General features: G+C 39.4%; 1 protein-coding gene across 8 annotated transcripts in view; it reads right to left on the reverse strand.

Annotated features, from left to right (window-relative positions):
* LOC133536205 (probable E3 ubiquitin-protein ligase HERC1) overlaps positions 1-20,038 on the reverse strand; it is a 114,079-nt gene that overhangs the window by 47,240 nt on the left and 46,801 nt on the right. For all 8 annotated transcript variants that reach the window (XM_061876540.1, XM_061876539.1, XM_061876538.1 and 5 more), the window contains 19 exons: positions 19,817-19,969; positions 14,233-14,365; positions 13,869-14,072; positions 13,162-13,377; positions 12,919-13,092; positions 12,715-12,829; positions 12,447-12,564; positions 11,363-11,555; positions 9,877-10,180; positions 6,978-7,005; positions 6,855-6,900; positions 6,474-6,703; positions 6,188-6,385; positions 5,920-6,040; positions 3,612-3,852; positions 3,388-3,542; positions 2,069-2,218; positions 1,886-1,983; positions 1,695-1,781 (listed from right to left, as the gene is read on the reverse strand). In XM_061876540.1, the coding sequence (XP_061732524.1) occupies positions 1,695-1,781; positions 1,886-1,983; positions 2,069-2,218; positions 3,388-3,542; positions 3,612-3,852; positions 5,920-6,040; positions 6,188-6,385; positions 6,474-6,703; positions 6,855-6,900; positions 6,978-7,005; positions 9,877-10,180; positions 11,363-11,555; positions 12,447-12,564; positions 12,715-12,829; positions 12,919-13,092; positions 13,162-13,377; positions 13,869-14,072; positions 14,233-14,365; positions 19,817-19,969 (2,964 nt within the window). The remainder of the gene's footprint in view (positions 1-1,694; positions 1,782-1,885; positions 1,984-2,068; positions 2,219-3,387; positions 3,543-3,611; positions 3,853-5,919; positions 6,041-6,187; positions 6,386-6,473; positions 6,704-6,854; positions 6,901-6,977; positions 7,006-9,876; positions 10,181-11,362; positions 11,556-12,446; positions 12,565-12,714; positions 12,830-12,918; positions 13,093-13,161; positions 13,378-13,868; positions 14,073-14,232; positions 14,366-19,816; positions 19,970-20,038) is intronic.

The following is a 20,038-nucleotide window of genomic DNA, read 5'->3' on the forward strand; positions in this document are numbered from 1 at the left end:
AAATGTTATGAGAATTATGTTGTGAGGGGGGTACAAATAAAATTCTGCTCAATCCCCCAATTTAGCCCTTCAACTTTAAAAGTTATTTGTACCAACTAAATTATCTTTATTATTTACATTTAGGGTATTAGTCTTTCAGGCTTAAAGATGACCTGTGATGACTTTAACCTACATTTTTAAAACACTTCAAGGTCTAGACCAATGTTTCTAGACCTTTATTGGGCTGCAGGAGCCCCTTACAGGGCCGGAAAAAAATATGTTTTTCAGCTGTGGTCCATGTGGGCTGCATCAGTACTCAGTTGTAACACACTTTTTCACCACTTGTTGCAGTAATGACAATTTCAAACAAACAGTAAAGTCATAAAAGTTTCTTAGGCCCAAAAAGTTATGACTTAAGTGGTGAAGCTTTATTTTCATTTGCACTTAAATTTTTATTGACAGTTTAGTTAAGAAACATATATATTTTTTTTATTTATTTATTATTATTATTATTATTTATTGTCTATTTCAGCACAACATAATTACATTTATTTTTGTATTCTTCTGCAGTAAATTTGGTTGGTACTTATTTTTCTAATCAGCCTGACCTAAGCCAAAGATTTATGTGTTAAATAAATAATAATCTTTATGATGAACACAGGGGTCTCATATCATTTGACAAGGTTGTAAACTGTAAATAGGTTAGCAATTAATTATTGAATACAATTAAAATCAAGAGTAGGATTACAAATTCAGTGTTAATTTTTGAGTGGGCCCTTGGCGCATCTGCAGTGGAAAAGTTGAACCCAGAAGTCAAAAATGTAAATAAGAGCCCCTGGTCTAGATAATACGTATTGGATATGCTTTGGTGTATATTTTGCATAAACTTTGCTCCACAGCCATTTTTATAACCAGTTTTTCAAGTTTGTCAGCAAGATTTACGACTCTATCTGGATGCACTCATCCATCCATTTTCTACCGCCTGTCCCGTTCAGGGGGTGCTGGATGCAGGCTGTTCTAAAATTGCCAATGAAACCGCACCCAATCCTCTCCAAAAGTATCATTATTTAACAATTTTTTTGTTATTTGAACTGTAGAAATATATATCTAGAAGTCAACAGTGTTATTTTTTTCCCCAGATACGGTCAAAAATAAACCTCAAACATTATATAGATTCACGTGGTCACATCATTAGGTACACCTGCACACTTGCCGATTGATACGTAGCTGCATAAACTTGCTTTCAGCAGCATTTATGTCACTGCATGTCACACGTCGGTGTTATGTTCAAGCCAAGATTACATGAAAATAATACTTTATCTTACGTTGTTGTTTCCTCATAGAGAGAGAGTAGCTCCTCCACCTCTGGATGAGAGTTTTACTTAATGTCCAAATAAGTACGTCCACACCAAATAAGTACGTCCACATCACTGTAGCATAGCCAGACTGCAAAACCCCGTGAACATAGGCACCCAAAACTGCTTGCAAGCTCACACCAAAATGTATGGACCTTATGATTTTACGTTTTGGCATTTTTTTAACACAAGTATCCAACATTTTAAAATCATTTATAAGACAAAAAAGACAAACCACATCATAGTTCCCATTTAAAATGGTTGTTTGGCCGTGGCCCATTAGCACATTTTCACTTTGGTTCCTCAAGGCAAAAAGTTGATACGAATGTTAGATTGTCTCCTATTATAAAATGGACTAACCTTTGCAGTCACCTCCTCATGGACCCTCTCAACCAGAGGCTCCTCCCACATGTAAACAGACATCAGCTGAAAGAGGTCTTTGACAACCTACCAAAAAAAGAACAATTAAACAAGGAACACTAAGTAGAATAGAAATTTCAGCATCATAACTCTTGCTAGTGTTTGTACAGGAAATGTCTTACTGTATGTACCTTTTTAATATGTTCAGGCTCAGAACAAGCAGGTAACAGTCGTTCCAAAACATGGAAGGCCAAAAGCTTAGTACGAAGGTTCTGGAAGGATGGTGATCCTGGAGAGGAAAAGTACAAAATTAGAATTATAAAAGCAAGTTAATGATGACTTTGCAGCCCCCACTTTTAATTTACAGCAATTACCTGAAGCGCACTTGTAGGATATAATGGCCATGAGTGGGTCGACCCATTTCAGGAAAGTGGAGAGTGTTTTCATCACTCTTAATGACAGCACCCGCCTCAGAAAGACCAGGAAGTCTGCAAGCTGACATTCAAGCACTCTGCTGCTGCTTTCTGATCAAGGAAAAGCAGGGAAAAAATAAGAATTAAAAAAAATGTACAGAGCGAACATTTCAAAATACTGGACTGTAACTTTACAGTTTGTTGTGAATTAAAAGAAGTAGAAGAGAGTTGAATTATGTTTTACTGCACCCTGCCTTACACCCAAGTGCAGCGGTAAGCTACCATATATATAGACAAACACACACAATATATATATATATATATATATATATATATATATATATATATATGTATATATATATGTATATACATGTGTGTATATATATTTATACACACACACACACACACACATATATATATATATATATATATATATATATATATATATATATATATATATATATATATATATATATATATATATATATATATATATAAAATAAGCAATATAAAGTTTTCACAAATAAATTGAGCCATACTGGAGGTTTGCAAACTATTTGAGACATAACCAACAGTGCCTCTGCTGGTTGAAATGAGGAATGGATGCAATTTTTCTTCCCATATGATTAAATGATAAATGTTTTAGTAATTATATTTTTTAATTCAATACAAATTATGCACACCCTGTTTATTTGTTTGTTTTTGTGTTATTTTTCCCTGTGTGGATTATTTTTTCAATTGTCCTGTAAACATTACCAAACTTTAATCAATTTAATAAAAATATATTTGACAAAAAATATCCATAGTATAAACATGTTTTGAGATATTATGTATTATTCTAACAATGTTTATTGTTAGTTGGTTGTAGTTTGGATGTAGAGTTTGCAGCAGTGTACAACTGCACTTCATTCATTATAAATCATTTCCAATAGCTCTAAATAAGTTAACATAATATGATACTAATGCATGGTTGTCATCTTATAGATGACCACAGTGTATCCCACAGACTATCCTCCTTTTTTTTTAAAGTTAAAGTACCAATGATTGTCACACACACACTAGGTGTGGTGAAACTTGTCCTCTGCATTTGACCCATCCCCTTGATCACCCCCTGGGAAGTGAGGGGAGCAGTAAAGAGCAGCAGTGCCGCGCCCAATAATCATTTATTGGTGAGTGCCAAGGTTTAAGCTACCATCATTATGAATGTGCACCTGTATAGTTTAATAAAACAATTAGGATGCAATAATAAGAGCATGTCATGAACATGTTTTAGTGAATACCGTTCAAGCTTTTGTTGTCCTCATTCATCTTCTCAGCTAAACCTCTCTCGGCCGCCTGCTGCTGCTGGAAAGTGTCCAAAATATTCTGAAGCTGCTCACACATCACTTCCATTAGCGCGTCGGAGACCTCAAGAGGAAGCAACTCCTCACAAGAGCTAAAAACACACAACCATTTGTCACTCTAGTGTTCACATCTGCCGCGACGGCCTGTGGAATCTAATAACCTGGAAGCGACAGTCAATATCTGCAGCAGGCGTGTACACGCCAGCTTGACGGCCCCGCTCAGCAGCATGCATCCAGATGTGGTGACAGCAAACCAGCCCTGGTTCATCAATGCGCAGCTGTTTTCCGTCAGCGTGGAGAGGAGATCCAGGATGCCGCATCTGATGACCAGCACCAGGTCCATTGGTTGGTAGCAAAAATTCAGTGCAAACATGGTGGATAGAAGAAGGTGCTGGCATGAACCTGAGGATGACCAAGAGAACATTTCAGCAAAAAAAACATTTGTAGGCATCAACTTGCAAAAGTGATCATATGAAAAGGGTAAATGGCTTCAACCAAAGGCATTAAGGTATGGTCCAGAACTTGTTTGCAGTGAGGTAAAAAAAAATACAATAACATACTACATCTTAGGAAGGACATCTAATTATTATACAAATAGAAATACAATATTGTATACCAGCCATTTATAAGAAGTAAACACATGTAAGGATCAGAGGAAGCATTTATTTGTATAAATACATCTTTAAAAATATTGTTAAATATTTAACTCTTTTAGTATTTAGCAATTATTTATTCCCCATGTACAGACTGAATTTGGCAAAACAGCTCTTGGCATTGCTGCCCCTCTGGCATGGAAGGCATTGCAGACGAAACTGAAACTATCATTTGGAGCCATCCGTTCTAGGCTGAGGGACGGACAGCGAGAGACGTTTGCACAGTGCCTGTGTTTTTAAAAGGTGTAAATCTTTATTGTTTTACAGTTCTCTTTTATGCCTTTTAAAATGTATATCTTCACGTATTACTTTTTTGAAACTGCTCTGTGACATGTGCTGTTGACCTCTTGGCCAGGTCACCCTTGTGAAAGAGATGTTGATGTCATTGGCTTTCTTATCTGGTTAAATAAAGGTTATATTAATTAGAGTAAAATGACTTATCACATTTCATATACATTTATTTTCTGTTGTCTCAAAATATTATAACTTTATCAAGAGTACCCTCACTTAAGAATGTTTTCAGAAATGAGCTGTCTAGCGGCTAATTGTTATGCTTTAATTTGAGAGCAAAAGATTGAGTTCCAAACGACCCTGCCATTGGTTGGTGCAGCGAATGTCCCAGTGATACATGAAAGATCCACCCAAAACACCTGGTCATACTCGCTAGCAATACCGTTTAACTAGAGATCAACATGACTTTGTTTTCCACCTATGATAAAGAAATAAAGCAAGCGTGAAGGACAGTGCTGAGAAAAAGAAGTGGAGGATACATTGAAATAAAATAAGAAAACACGATAGAACGTGTCGTTGACTTGGTGAAGCAGTTGGAGTGTATCACTGCGAGTCTGCACTATACTGAATCAGAATGAGTCGATAACTTCAGCCAATGATGTTAATATCCCAACGCCTTACATTTATCTATAAAAATATGGAAAACCTGCTGATTATGTGTTTGATGGAGAAGTAGCTGGAAGGCAATACAATGTAAGTGCTGTATATTATTACTTTTCCTAATAAAACTACTGTAGTTGTTATATTGTGTTTTTTCCATATAACATTTCCTATCAAAACGTTTTTCTTTTTCAAGGGCATGTTACATGTTTAAAAGTTCTTGTTTTGGGGGGTTCAAAGTCCAATTTAAATAATTTCCTTTAATGTCAATGGGAGACGTTGATTTAAGACACATGTGTGTTGAGTTGAGAGCTCCGTCACAGGACCAATTAAGCACGTACGTTGAGGTACTACTGTATTGTAAGAATTAGGCAGTATTTAAAAAATACTATATTTACTAAAGTACTGCAAGTACAATAATAGCAAGTGGTGGTACCAGTCATGGTACAAATTGTCATATTGACTTGAATGTAATAAAGTCTGAAAAAGATGAGTCATCTTATATTTGGGGTCTCAACATTTATACATGCAAATCAACAGATAGCGCCAAACAACTTCTGCGCAAGTGAATCAGAGCTTTCTTCATGTCATTTACAGACACCAGTTACCTGGCGATACCAAAGTGTCCCAAAGTGTGTGCAAGTTATCAAACAGCATACGTGGAACTATTGTGTTAATTTTAAGATAATGATGAAGATGATCAATGAATCACCCAATAAAATATGTCCTCTTTTGGGTATTGTAATATATTTATTTCTATCTTATTTTATCGTCTTGAAAAAGAAACGTGTCTTATAGTCCTGGCTATCTTATATCTGTGTCTATACAGTAATTACATCGTAAACCTCAATTTATTTAGTCAAAGGTTGAGGTACGCCATTTATTAGAGCGGAGGCAACTATTTGAGGAAAAATTCATAACAAACCTGGTTTTTTTCTTTCCAGCAGGACTCTTTGCCTGAGAATGTGAACCACCTGCTGGTAGAAAGTGTGCGCTGCCGAACGCAACTCTCTTTGCAGGGCTATAGAAGCTGAATGTGTACCAGCCTGCATAGAGATTAAAACACAAACATCAGTGAAGAAAACACTAATCAACAATACTATGCAACTCTTCCTCCATCCATCTGTCCTGTATCAAATATTCAATACCGATGGGGGAACAGCAGCGTGATAGCTTGTTGAATACATGTATACCGTGTAATGCTGCATCTCATAATGAGACCCCGGGGGGGAGCCGATGATTTGCGTCCCCAAAGCGAAGCACCCAGACAGGAACTGGAGCTGCACAGAGTGCAATAATGCAGGAAGTTGCGAAGAATTGCTAATACTGCAGCTCTGGTCTTCCATCTTGGACAGGAAGGACGACATCTGATAAAAGGCCTCCAGACGCATCTGACAAAGCAAAAAGACAATATGACCACCTTATTAATGGCAAGAAATAGCCTTACAAAAAACGTGGACTAAACTGGCTGTGTTGTACCTCTGCTCTGTTTTGCTGCTGCAGGATGGCAAAGGTGATAGCCTTGGGATCCGCCTCGCCACAAGTGTGGGTTGGCGACTGGAACATGCTCCCGCACACAAAGTGCAGGGCCTGGTTTAGGATCAATTGGGTGTCGCTTCCAAATTGAGCCGTGGGGGCAGTCGGACTGATGCACTGACGCAGTCGATCCCAAGCGTCTTTCATGATGTCCAAGGAGCACAGAGGTAAGGCTGGAAGATCAAAAGACGATTTTAGCCTACTGTAAATTCACATTATTCACTGACATTTTAAGAAAAACAACAACAATGCTGGTGAAGTTAACCAAAAAGAGTAATACAGATTTAACTCAATCTGTTCCGGGGCGAAAACAAGCTTTCTTACCCATTTTATTCTTGTATGATTCCAAGGAGTTCTTGGATTGGTCAGACTGAATGCAACATATTTGTATATATCAGAATAAGAGGAGTGAAACAACAATTTTGAAGTTACGTTAAGAAGATTCACCTGTTTTCTGCCACGAAAAGACTCCCTCCTGAAATTTCAACAAAGAAGAAATTAAGATTATGAAACATTTCCTCTTTTTTTATGGCTCCAGAATTACATTTTTGATTTATTTTTATAAACGACCCAAAATGCCTGTAATTGCATTTAAAGGTAACCTGTAATAATATTGGTCTTTTCTGGCTTAGAAAATGTTAATCAAATGTTGAATACAAGTTATAAAGAATATCAAAGCACTTTATTAATGGAGCCCTGTATCGATTGGATAGTGGGTAGGTGTCCCTAAAGTTGTGACCGGGTAACTACATAATGTTTAGGAAGTTTATTTTTAACAGTTTTCAGAAATAAATAGCACTGATGTTATATTGAACAGTTTACATTTTAAGGATACTTTTGGACAGGATGTGTTTCATTTTCAATCTAAAGGGAACATCTTGCAGACGGACTCAAAATGGGTTATGAATGTGACTGTGGAGAAAAACGTCAAAATTTAAACGTAAGTACATCCAACACTGTTCATATTATCCAGACCACAATTACATGTTTTAAATGTAGATTAAAACAAACAAATGCACTCTTAAAATTAAATAAAGTACTATCTATCTATCTATCTTTAAAGCACCAGTAAAATGGAAAAACAAGTTTCCTCTATGCTATCACATATATCATTTATGACACCAAAAGACCTACAAAGTTTGCAAGCAAATAGATGAAATCAAAATAGTATTAATCTCACAAAGACTCCCGAGCCATTTTGAGAAGATAATGAGCAATTCTGTCATGTTATCCGTGACGCAGAGGTGGGAACCACAGATCTGTTCCCCATCAACATCAATGCTAATCAAGCAGACTTTGTGGGAACCAATAACGATTACTTTGACAAAAATTATGATTCAAAACCTTAGATTTTTCAGCCCTAACACAATGAAGATGAGCAATACATTTTAGAAACAGAGTACTGAACGGACGTAGTTTCATTGAAACACTATAACATCAGCAGCAGGTGCTAAACATAGAAACTAACCATTATAAACCATAATAAAACAAACACTTGTTGGGATGCCGACCGACGGGACGCTCACATAATCCCGTTAAATTGAAAAAATCAATAACAATCGTCACAAAGGGTTAAAGTATTTCCGCAAAGGGTCTTTTCCGCCATCTCGGGGAATGTCATAGTCAACCAGCCTAGAGCAAGGCCACATAAGTCTACTACAGGGTGCATGAATTATTATCTAAATTTAACTTTTTGCAAGTTTGAGACAAAGCAGACGCAGCCACTGGCTCACTGTGTCAACAATAGCAGCGTAAGATAGTTAGCTCACTGATATCAATGCGCCACTAAAATAGTTTGTCAGTGTTGCCGCTTATAACAATATTGCTCATGTATGGTCAATGTTTAGGTGGCGACATGTAAATTCAGTATTGCCAGCAGTTCTTGGGTGTATTTTAGAGGGTTTTATGGGCGCAATAGAGGATTCCTGATCTTTTAACTCAATTGTTAGCTGTTTATTTACGATTCCGAATGCCTAAAAAAAGCCAAGCTTGTTCTTGTTTTAAAAAGGATCGCGAATGATAAACATCACATCTCTTAACAATAGTTGCGTATTTATAGCATGACTGATCTGCTGATGTGGTCAGAGTGCAGAAGCGTTCCTCTCAAATGTACGAAAATTGCCAAAAATATTTAGAGCGGAATATTCAAGTTGGTTGAATGACTAAATTTGTAGCATTTTGTAATTTAGACAGTATTTTCACATACTGTGCGGATGGTAAATACAATTGGATATGGTTTAATGCAGTGTTTTTTAACCATAGGGCCGGCAGTGCACATTGGGGGGCTGCGAGCGCCCCCATTAGGACCGTCAAAAAATATCAGTTTCTCAGCTGTGGTCTGCATAGGCCGCAGCAGTACTCAGTTGTAATACACGTTTCCACCACTTGTGGCAGTAATGACAATATCAATCAACCAGAAGAAGCCTGGCGCTAAAATCACAGAGAAGTGTCTTAGTGCAAAAAATATAATTAAAGTGATTAGGCTGTAATTTTATTTGCACTTTAACAGTTTATTTAGGAAATATATTTGTTATTATTCATTATTAATTTTATTTATCTATTTTAGCACTGCATAAATATATGTCCATTTATTTGTCAGTGTTTATGAGTCCCTTCTTTTGCAGTATATTTAATTAGTATTTATTCTTGTAATCAGCCTGGTCTAAACCTTGATAATAATCTTCCGGAATAACACAGGGTTTCATATTATTTTCTGATTAACACAGGCCGTCATGTTATTTGACAAGATATACCATAACCTGTTAAACTGTAAGTAGATTAGATATTATTTTGAATATGACCAAAATAGAGTACCATTACTAATTTAATGTTAATATTTGAGAGGGCCACTGGTCCCTTTGCAGTGGAAAAGTTGAGTTCCAAGGTCATAAAGGTTAAGAACCCCCTGGTTTAATGGATACAGTTAAATACATACATATTAAGTCAACTTGTTTTTCACATTATACTGGTACTTTAAAGTATCTAAAGTGGTCAGCATCCAGCTGCTTCATCTACATCTGCATTCGCTATACAATGTTGCCTGTGCTACTCAGCTGATGGTATGAAACTCATGTGTGTTACATTTGTTGTAATGTTCTTTACAATGAACTCAGCAGTGTTATTAATGATTGAGCAGATCCTTACCGCTAATCCAACATTTCTCCTGTTGCTGATATGTTTGTTTCTACTTTTCTCATGCATTCCAAATCATGATTAAAATAAAAAGGGACATCGTCCTTTCCTTTGTCGCTCATGTGGGTTCGATTAGCTTTCTCCAGGTTTGCTTTACGTCTAAAGTGCCTGTCGTTTCTTGTGAATTATATACAAACAATGGACTTGACTTTACCTCGCACCGGTGTTTGCAGGCTGACTTTCCTCCCTGCCACCAGGCTCCACCCAGGACGGCCGGACTGCCAGAAGCAGGAAGAGGCAGCGGGATACCAGCAGACGACAGGCGGCTGGGAAAGGCAAACTTTCCTCCACTAATTCTCTTGCAATGTCCCACTGCTGCCTGGGATCCAACTCCACACACGGGCTCACAGGGATCTCCACTGTGTCAGGCAGGGAGGAAGTGCCGAAGGACTCGTAAATAGTGACGTTTGGCTGGACCTGCATCGCCTCACGGGTTGCCATGAAGGACTCTAGGACTTCTGCAGGAGGAAAGGAATGTTGTATTTATGCATTTGCATTTCTATGGGAGTGTTACTTTGTATGCAGACCTAAAAGCCGTACTTTATTTTGTACACTTGTATTGCTTTTTTGAGTTTGCAACAAACTATATTGTTGATTTATCATGATTCTTATATGTATGTGCACGTCATGTGTATAGTAATGTTTAATTGGTGTGCTTAGTTTTTAAAGTAACTTCATTGCAGATAGTATCAATAAACAACCTCAAGTTAGAAGTTTCTCATCCCTAACTCAAAGGACTGTTTACATATCTGCAGAATTGAATTCCAACATTCAGGGAGGGCAGAATAATGAATGTAAATAAACCAGGGGTGTATAAAGTGCAGCCGGTATTACAATTTAGTAATAAAATAGGTAGCATGAATTGAAAAATACAGTAAAACTGTAATGTAACAAAAAGATTTGTTGATATAAAATAACTAAGTACATATTTGTCTTTCATTCTTAATTTGTAATAGACATGACCACGATAAATGAATGAAACAAAGTAGTACTCATTAATTATAAATCAAATATTTTCATTGCGAGAGCATAAAAAAACTGTTTACTACCTTCTAAATACATTTTTCAACATTATGAGAGCCCTCCAGACATGATATAACACCCTTGAGTCACCTTAACACTTTAATATAGTAATGCAGCTTGAGGCTGAGCCAATCAGTGGCCATGATACTAAACAGTGTGATCTGATTGGCTTGGTTTCCTCTGGTGGTCAAAAAAATGCTTGATAACATTTTTTGTAAAATATGCTTTAAAATTGTTTTATATTGTAAAACCGCAACATTTGAAGCGTGGTGTGGTGAGGGATGGCTATGTAACATATTTTTAGCCTTTTAAACAAAGTGCGTCATAGTCTATTATGCAAATTGTATGACAATGTCATATTGATACTGACCCGGCCATGCCCCCACCACACTCCTGGCTATGTATGCCCCAAAACCACAAATTTGTGGGTAATACTGAAAAGAATAAATGAATTAGCTGTTTAAAGATACTACCCCAAGTACCAAGGTTTTCACCAATCCTGAGAGCTCTGGGGAACAAACACGACCCTCCCATTGTTCATTATCAAACCTCAGTACCGATTTATTGCAAAGGTAAAAGTTCCCAAATATGATTTGAGATCTGGTTGTGTCTCTAACCTGTAAGATCCATTTGAGTGCTACTAAATGTTTCCTCCACTGATTGGTCTTGGTCCTGGTTGTGGTTTGCGTCTGGGGCTGGCGGCACCTGCACCTCCCGGCTGCATTGACCTACGCATTGCCGCTGGTTATCTTTTGCCACCCGAGCATCAGGCTCCTCCTCTCTCCTGGCTGCCTCTGGACTCTGGGAGGTCTGAAAGCGTTAAATGTTGATTAAAAAAAAAGTCACTGGAGTGAATGTTTTTTTTTTTTTTTTTTTTTTGACTAGGGTTGTGCCAAACAATCGACCATCAATTAGTATCGGATGACTTTCGTGAAAATTAATGCCTTTCAATACTGATCACCTCTGGTTGATACTTAATACATTTTTGTGTACTCGACTGATAAAGATGGTTATAAGGTAATTATGTGTCTACATTTGTGTGGAGACGCTGCCCTAAGTGACTACTAACAGTCACTTTTATTGCAACAAAGAAACTGCATTTCTTAGTATTAAATATCATTATCATGGAATCTTATCACTAATTTTATCACGAGGCTAAACATGTTTTACACAGAGTAAGAGAAAGTCATCGCTAACCTTACTTAAAACAATAGGTGAAATAGGTGATTTATTTAGAAGGACTAGATTTTTTATCCACATAATTCTCATTGTTGTTTATGTTTACAAAGAGTTTAAATGACTTGAAAAGAGTAGTAGATAATAGTTCATGCTTTTTAGTTATTGTGTTCTATTGACTTTGTTTTGGTCTAACATTTGCATGGTTTAAAAATAAAATTAAATAACTAGATTACATATTGTGTTGATATTGTTACGCTGTCAATAGGACTCACCATAAATGAAATAAAAACTTTTACAGACATGTGATCGGTTTATCGGCAGCATTAAACATTGATCAGAGCATCCTAGTATCCGGATATAAAACACACAGACTAGAAGATGACCCCTCTTTTTCAAGACAAATTAAAAAACGACAACATTTATAATGCAGGTGGATATCTTGGTCTCTGGTGTGGGAGTGAAAAAAAGCTTTGACTGCCTTGGGGACCTTAGTGTATATGCGGTAGTTTCAAGTGATGGTACCTGCTCGGCAGCAGCATGCACCTGCGAGGTCCTGGGAGAGTTTTTATTGGCCAAAAGAGACATTCGAACTTTATAGACGGTTTCAAAGACCTCCAACAGCATCTCACAGTGTTCATATCTGTCTCAGGTAGAGAAGACAGACAGTACGTCATGAGCATTTCTTGGTTTGTAACAAACATATCAATATACACTGACCAGAAACAACACTAGGTACACCATTTCTGCCTAATGACCAAGAATAAGTCCATGAGAACATTGTGTTGCCAACCTGTCCTGCCAACAGGCTTTGTCCTGCATTCCGGTGTGCTTCAGAAGTGCTGCCAAACTGCATCGACAGACAGCTTCCAGCAAGGAGTCGCCCGGAGATTCTCCACTCTCCCACTCTGTTCTCAGAACAACACAATTACTGCTTCATTGCCACAAAATCTCATCACTGGGAATCTTACACATGCCTGAAGACTAAAAGACATGCCTCTGCTGAGAGCGTACTCCTCCATCTTTTGCAAAAGGCAACCGGCGGCCCCTCTGGAATATCCAAGTGCCACCTCAAGTAAGGTCAGCGTCTCCTGGTTGAGGCTCAGCTCCGCCAGCCTTGAATCGCAGCCGCCCAGTATTACCGCCTCAGTGAGCCACGCCATGCTGGAGTCTAAAGGAGGGACATCGTATGCACCGTGAAGCATCATGTTTTAAAATAAATCAACTTTATTTTCCCTACCCAGCTCTTCATTGTCCATTTCGAGGCCATTCCGGAGGAGCACATTTGATAACCAGAACTCTGAGCTTCTCTCCTGAGGGGAAGGCGGCAGGCCTTGCATCATACCGCCGAGGCAACGGCCAACTGCCAACGCTACTGAGCGCTCCAAGTCGAGCAGCCAAAGCCACATGCACTCTTCCTCCTCCTCTTCATCCTTCTCCTGATGCTCGCTTTTATCTAGGAGATAAACCTATTCTAGGTAACATTGCACCGTATTGCTTTAGGAATGGGCTAATAGACGCCATGCTCCAATTAATCTGGGTACATTAGAAAAATAAACGCCACACACTGAATAAATGCATAGATGAATGGTGTTTACTGCGGATTTTAAAAGCAAAGTGATGCCACCTTCATCAAGTTGCAAACATGCACCAAAAAAATTATATACAATATGATATAATATTACATATATTGTAATATTTACTGTATTATTTCACTTGCATATAGTTTTTTAGGAGGATAAGACAGGCTTGCCTTATCACATTGTCCTATTGTCCTTCAACATAAAAACAAATTGACAATTAAAATAGATAAAAACACAATCATATAGAAAAAGTTTTAAAATAAGTTAAAATGTGTATTTATTTATGAGGTCATGATTGTGTCCTATCCCGTGAGATACTTTAAAATTAAATCCAGGATACATGCAATAATTGAACTCCACTGACCTGAGCACAGTTTCTGTGCCTCCATCCCGAGCTCCTGCTCCTCCAACAGGCCCGTCTCTGGCAACAACCTGCTGAAATTGTCCAGGTCCTCCAACAAGTCCAGCAAATGGTCCAGGAGAGGTTGAAGCATGCTCAGGGGCAGCAGGAGCAAGGAATACATGACTTGACAGAGAAGGCTGCCTGCCAAGGAGTTGTACAACACCACTGGACAAGAAAGAAGAGGAAGAAGAGAGACTGATAACTGACAAAAACAGATCTCCACCAAGGCTTAAACGTGATGTCACCTGCAAAATCAATGAAGTGAAGGGAGGTGTTAATACCAAAATATTATGTGTAGACTACAAGTTTCAGCCCTTGTTCTTACTGTGCAGCTTCTTCATCATTTGTTTGTCTGTGGAACTCTCTCTTAGCAATGTGGTGGATCTCCGGAGCGTCTCTCCGGCGCAGGAAAGCATCAAGTGAAGGTGCTCACCAAGTAGTTTGACACTGCTGTCATCCTACACAGGAGCGAAAAGCATTTGTGATCTCCCAAGGTAATTGTAATGTAGTTCTGATGTACAGTAGGAAGGGGATTCATCTGGCCTTATTTGTCATGGTTTACCTGACACATGACATGTGACAAAATTGGGGGAGATAAAGTGTTGAATATTTTAAAATGTGTTTGTGGCAATTCTCCCCCCCATCCCTGGTTGGATTTCCTGTGATGGGGCCATATGAATAATTTCCCTAATGTATACTATAACTGGAAAGATCAATAGAGGGAGTTATCCATTGTGTAAAGCTTGATTTAATGAGCATGAGGTCACTCGATGTTTAACTACTAAGCAATAATCAGGAGCAAGAACTATTCGTTTGCTGTTATGGGAAGTTATAAAAGTAAACATTAGGAGACCATTTTGAACGAAAAACATATCGAAAGGGAACACAGTCAAACTGACTGTAAATAAATGGAGCACAGTTCCCACGGATGGTGATGTTTTAGCAAAGTTGGGTAGGAGGTTGGTTCATGATTTGAATATGAGGACTATTTATTTAAAAAAATAAATACTACCATTTTCTATTCATTTTAGCTGTCCAGCATGTGCAAAATATTTTTGTAATAAAGATAAAATTAAGAACAATTATATCTATGTACAGTCGTCCCTCGTCACATTGCGCTTCAAATCTTGCGGCTTCACATCACAGATTTATAAAAAAAAAATAATAATAAAAAATACTTTTTTTCTACAGCATATCTTGCATATTTTTGTCCCATACTAGAGGTTTTCACTTAGCTGGACTTTTGTTTTCAAGTTAAGGGTGAATACGGCTAACAACAACCCAAGGGGCTATCTTCACCGCGACAATCAAGTTGACCAACTAGTGGCAGAACAAGTTTTTAATTTTCAACCCCTGCCTCATCAATAACACATCTCCACATCAGTCAGCCTCTTAACACTAGCATTGTCAAAAGACAACAGCAAGACATAGCAGTACCTGCGCATGACTGTATGCAACCTATATGCAGATGCCAAGCAGCCGCTAACTTTCCGATATATTTTAAGCAATATATCCCACCTTGTCACTTGCTTTTATCACATACCATTAGCTGTATGTGTTATTAGCTAATAGTCGCGATTTGGATAGCTATCATAACAACATGACTACAAATTTTAGTTGCTTCTCTAGGACTGCTTTGGTTTTTGTGCGATTGCTGCTTGCAACTGTCAAGTTGACCAACTTTGTGCAGAAAAACCTAAGTCCGTGGTTTCAGCACTTTAAGCCCAGTTCTATTTTAAAGGAATTACCCAGGATGTGACCAAGTATTTCCACCTAGTGACCGGGCGATGACTGTCACAATCACACTTGGAGGTTCCTCTGGGCTACCGAAGAATACTGTAATCTACAGTAGAACGCACTTAATGCTACTACATTGGGTAAAATAAAATACAATTAATAATGGATTAGATTTACTGTATATAGGGCTTTTTTAGACACTCAATGCACTTTACAGACAGAACTGACACCCCTACATTCACTCACTCCACATTCCCTATAATGGTGGTAAGTTATATTTCTGGCCACAGCTGCCATGGGGTAGACTGACGAAACGTGGCAATCAATTCGCGCCTACGGTATTAAAACAATCATACACATTCATACACCAGTGTGAGTAGCACTGGGAACAAGGTGGGTGGTGTGCTTTGCCCAAAGACACAGCGGTGGTGATTAGAAAGAAGAAGAGACGGAAGACGCACAAAGGAGGAAGAGAACTGACTCCCTCCCCATGCCAGTCACTGAAGCTAGTGTTACTAACACACCAGCTGCTTCATGGATTCGAACCATGAACCCCCAAGCTCTACCATCTGAGCCATGCTGTCCCAGTGTTGTGTCATGTATATAGGGCTTTAATTATCTTTAAGAAAACATAATTAGGGTCAAAGTCAACATTGTTGGCCTAGGATCCGATCAGAACTGATTTCGAGTATCGATTGGATACATTGACAATGGATTATAGTACTGAAAATGTGTTATAGCAAGTAAATAGTAAACACAATTACACATTTTTATGAAGCTTGTCTTGTTTAATTTAAGATGTGCTAGTGTTGTTTTAAAACAGATGATATAATATAATGCATTTGAGATATTGAATGCTACAAACATTTTAACTACATAAAGTGACTAGTGCACAAACATTCCAGCAAAAACTACTTTTGGCTATCATTTTAATCAATAATCGGTTTGACCTCACAGCTTTATTATAGCCATATATTTACTACCTAAGCTTGTAAACAATAATCAAATCAACATTTTGTAATAAGATCAACACAAATAAAAAATATCCATCTGATCACTTTAGTATTGTTTGCATACTAATACTTTACTACATATTAATAGTATCAGCATCTGGATCAATTACATTATAGATTTAGTGGTTAACTTCCTGTGTCGCCCTGCTCGGTGTGTGCGTGACATGCTTAGCCATTCTTTTTACTGTAATCCTCCGGTGATAATTCTACTTGGAAATAACTTTATTTATTCTCTGCCATGGTGGTAAGTATTAGTATCTTACAAGCAGTGTTCTGGCAAGACATGCAGCCTCCTGGAATTCATGCAACTCCTCTATGTGTGTAACTACGAATATGGAAATGTAATTGTGAGTCCCTCACCATGCATCCCTTTTGAAGGAATCTTTCACTTGAGGACAATCTTTAGCATGTAAACACTGGGACACATGTGTGGTAAAGGTCAGCTGGGCTCGGCAGCTGATGTCCCAGTCTGATACCATAACATCTCTCTTGTAATCAACTTTTTCTTAATGCTACATGAAAATATTTGATTCATTAATTATCCTACTTTGCAGAAATTAATCTACCACAGTAAGGCCTGGAACCAATCAGCCACAATAAACAAGGGACAACAGTAGTAATGTATTTTTCGGACCATAGGGCGCACTAGATTATAATGTGCATTGCCTATGAGCTCGTCTATTAAGGTAATTTACATACAAAAAGGCGCACCAGATTATAAAGGGGTCATACAATGCCATCCATCCATCCATCCATCATCTTCCGCTTATCCGAGGTCGGGTCGCGGGGGCAACAGCCTAAGCAGGGAAACCCAGACTTCCCTCTCCCCAGCCACTTCGTCTAGCTCTTCCCGGGGGATCCCGAGGCGTTCCCAGGCCAGCCGGGAGACATAGTCTTCCCAATGTGTCCTGGGTCTTCCCCGTGGCCTCCTACCGGTTGGACGTGCCCTAAACACCTCCCTAGGGAGGCGTTCGGGTGGCATCCTGACCAGATGCCCGAACCACCTCATCTGGCTCCTCTCGATGTGAAGGAGCAGCGGCTTTACTTTGAGTTCCTCCCGGATGGCAGAGCTTCTCACCCTATCTCTAAGGGAGAGCCCCGCCACACGGCGGAGGAAACTCATTTCGGCCGCTTGTACCCGTGATCTTATCCTTTCGGTCATGACCCAGAGCTCATGACCATAGGTGAGGATGGGAACGTAGATCGACCGGTAAATTGAGAGCTTTGCCTTCCGGCTCAGCTCCTTCTTCACCACAACGGACCGGTACAACGTCCGCATTACTGAAGACGCCGCACCGATCCGCCTGTCGATCTCACGATCCACTCTTCCCTCACTCGTGAACAAGACTCCTAGGTACTTGAACTCCTCCACTTGGGGCAGGGTCTCCTCCCCAACCCGGAGATGGCACTCCACCCTTTTCCGGGCGAGAACCATGGACTCGGACTTGGAGGTGCTGATTCTCATTCCGGTCGCTTCACACTCGGCTGCGAACCGATCCAGCGAGAGCTGAAGATCCCGGTCAGATGAAGCCATCAGGACCACATCATCTGCAAAAAGCAGAGACCTAATCCTGCGGTTACCAAACCGGAACCCCTCAACGCCTTGACTGCGCCTAGAAATTCTGTCCATAAAAGTTATGAACAGAATCGGTGACAAAGGACAGCCTTGGCGGAGTCCAACCCTCACTGGAAATGTGTTCGACTTACTGCCGGCAATGCGGACCAAGCTCTGGCACTGATCGTACAGGGAACGGACCGCCACAATAAGACAGTCCGATACCCCATACTCTCTGAGCACTTCCCACAGGACTTCCCGAGGGACACGGTCGAATGCCTTCTCCAAGTCCACAAAGCACATGTAGACTGGTTGGGCAAACTCCCATGCACCCTCAAGAACCCTGCCGAGAGTATAGAGCTGGTCCACAGTTCAACGACCAGGACGAAAACCACACTGTTCCTCCTGAATCCGAGGTTCGACTATCCGACGTAGCCTCCTCTCCAGTACACCTGAATAAACCTTACCGGGAAGGCTGAGGAGTGTGATCCCACGATAGTTGGAACACACCCTCCGGTCCCCCTTCTTAAAGAGAGGAACCACCACCCCGGTCTGCCAATCCAGAGGTACCGCCCCCGATGTCCACGCGATGCTGCAAAGTCATACAATGGTTTTTTTAAAAATCTACATTTAAAAGATGAATTGTGGTCTACACAATATGTAATGGTGGTTCTTTGGTCCAATTGTTGCATTAATTAGGTTTTAAAGACATTCTTCAAGCTGCTTTCTGACCGTCTCTTTGGGAAGAGCCGTTTTGTGGGCGGTCTTTTTCAACTGGCTCCACTTTGACAGTGTCTTCTCCTCGTCATCTTTGTTGTACCGGTAGATATAGTGCTTCTATGACTACGGTGCCGGCTAGAATGGCAAACATACGCACATTTTCGGGACTTATGCAGATCTTAAATACACATCAGCTGGTACCAATACGTGAGAGCAGTTTGCTTTACACACTAGGTCGAAACAAAACACCAGATAATGTCTCCTAATAGGTGCTATTTTGAGGTCCTTACACAAACACAAACACACACACACCATATTAACCGTATGTTGAAGCACAGTACGTCTGACTACGGTAGCCGTAATGCGCCGACAATCCATCAAGTGGTGCAGATTTGTAGCTTACCAAAGCTGTAGAAAAACATTTGACAGATTTTGGAGCGCTGTTTGTAATGTTCTACATTCTCAAAGAAACAAAGTTTTGGGTTGGCTTGTTAACCTGTACTTGCTAGCGTCATTTATTGAACAGTCTTCAACCTGCAGTCCACATGTATTTCCTTTATGTCGCTGCCATCTACTGGTCACACTTATCATTACACCATGTACTAAATCAAATTGCTTCAAGGTCGGTAAGCACAACCAGAATTAATACGTACATTAGGCGCACTGGGTTATAAGGCGCACTGTCGATTTTTGAGAAAACGAAAGGTTTTACGTCAGAATCAGAATCAGAAATACTTTATCAATCACCGAGGGGAAATTCAAATTTTTCAGCACAATCCCAAATCACAAGTGCGCTTTACAGTCCGAAAAAATACGTATTTATTGGTTATTTGAAAGCAAAATATTCAATATCGTTTGTGTTTATGGATGTCTATTGTATGTACCTCACGGCTGGATTGGATATAACAATTGACAAGCATGTGTTTGTGGAGTCCGGAGAGAAGCTGGTGAAAGTGCGAAGGAGGCTCTGACTCCCGTTGACTCCCACTTGATAGTAGCTTGTCGCTGTTTTTCTCCAATTCTCCAAAAGATCGCTCCTTTACAAAAAACATTGTAAGCAAGTAATCTAGTACCTGGAGAAAGCTGACAGATATGGTGTGTTCATA

The sequence above is a fragment of the Nerophis ophidion genome, linkage group LG17 (genome assembly GCF_033978795.1).
Source record: "Nerophis ophidion isolate RoL-2023_Sa linkage group LG17, RoL_Noph_v1.0, whole genome shotgun sequence".
Lineage (NCBI taxonomy): Eukaryota > Metazoa > Chordata > Actinopteri > Syngnathiformes > Syngnathidae > Nerophis > Nerophis ophidion.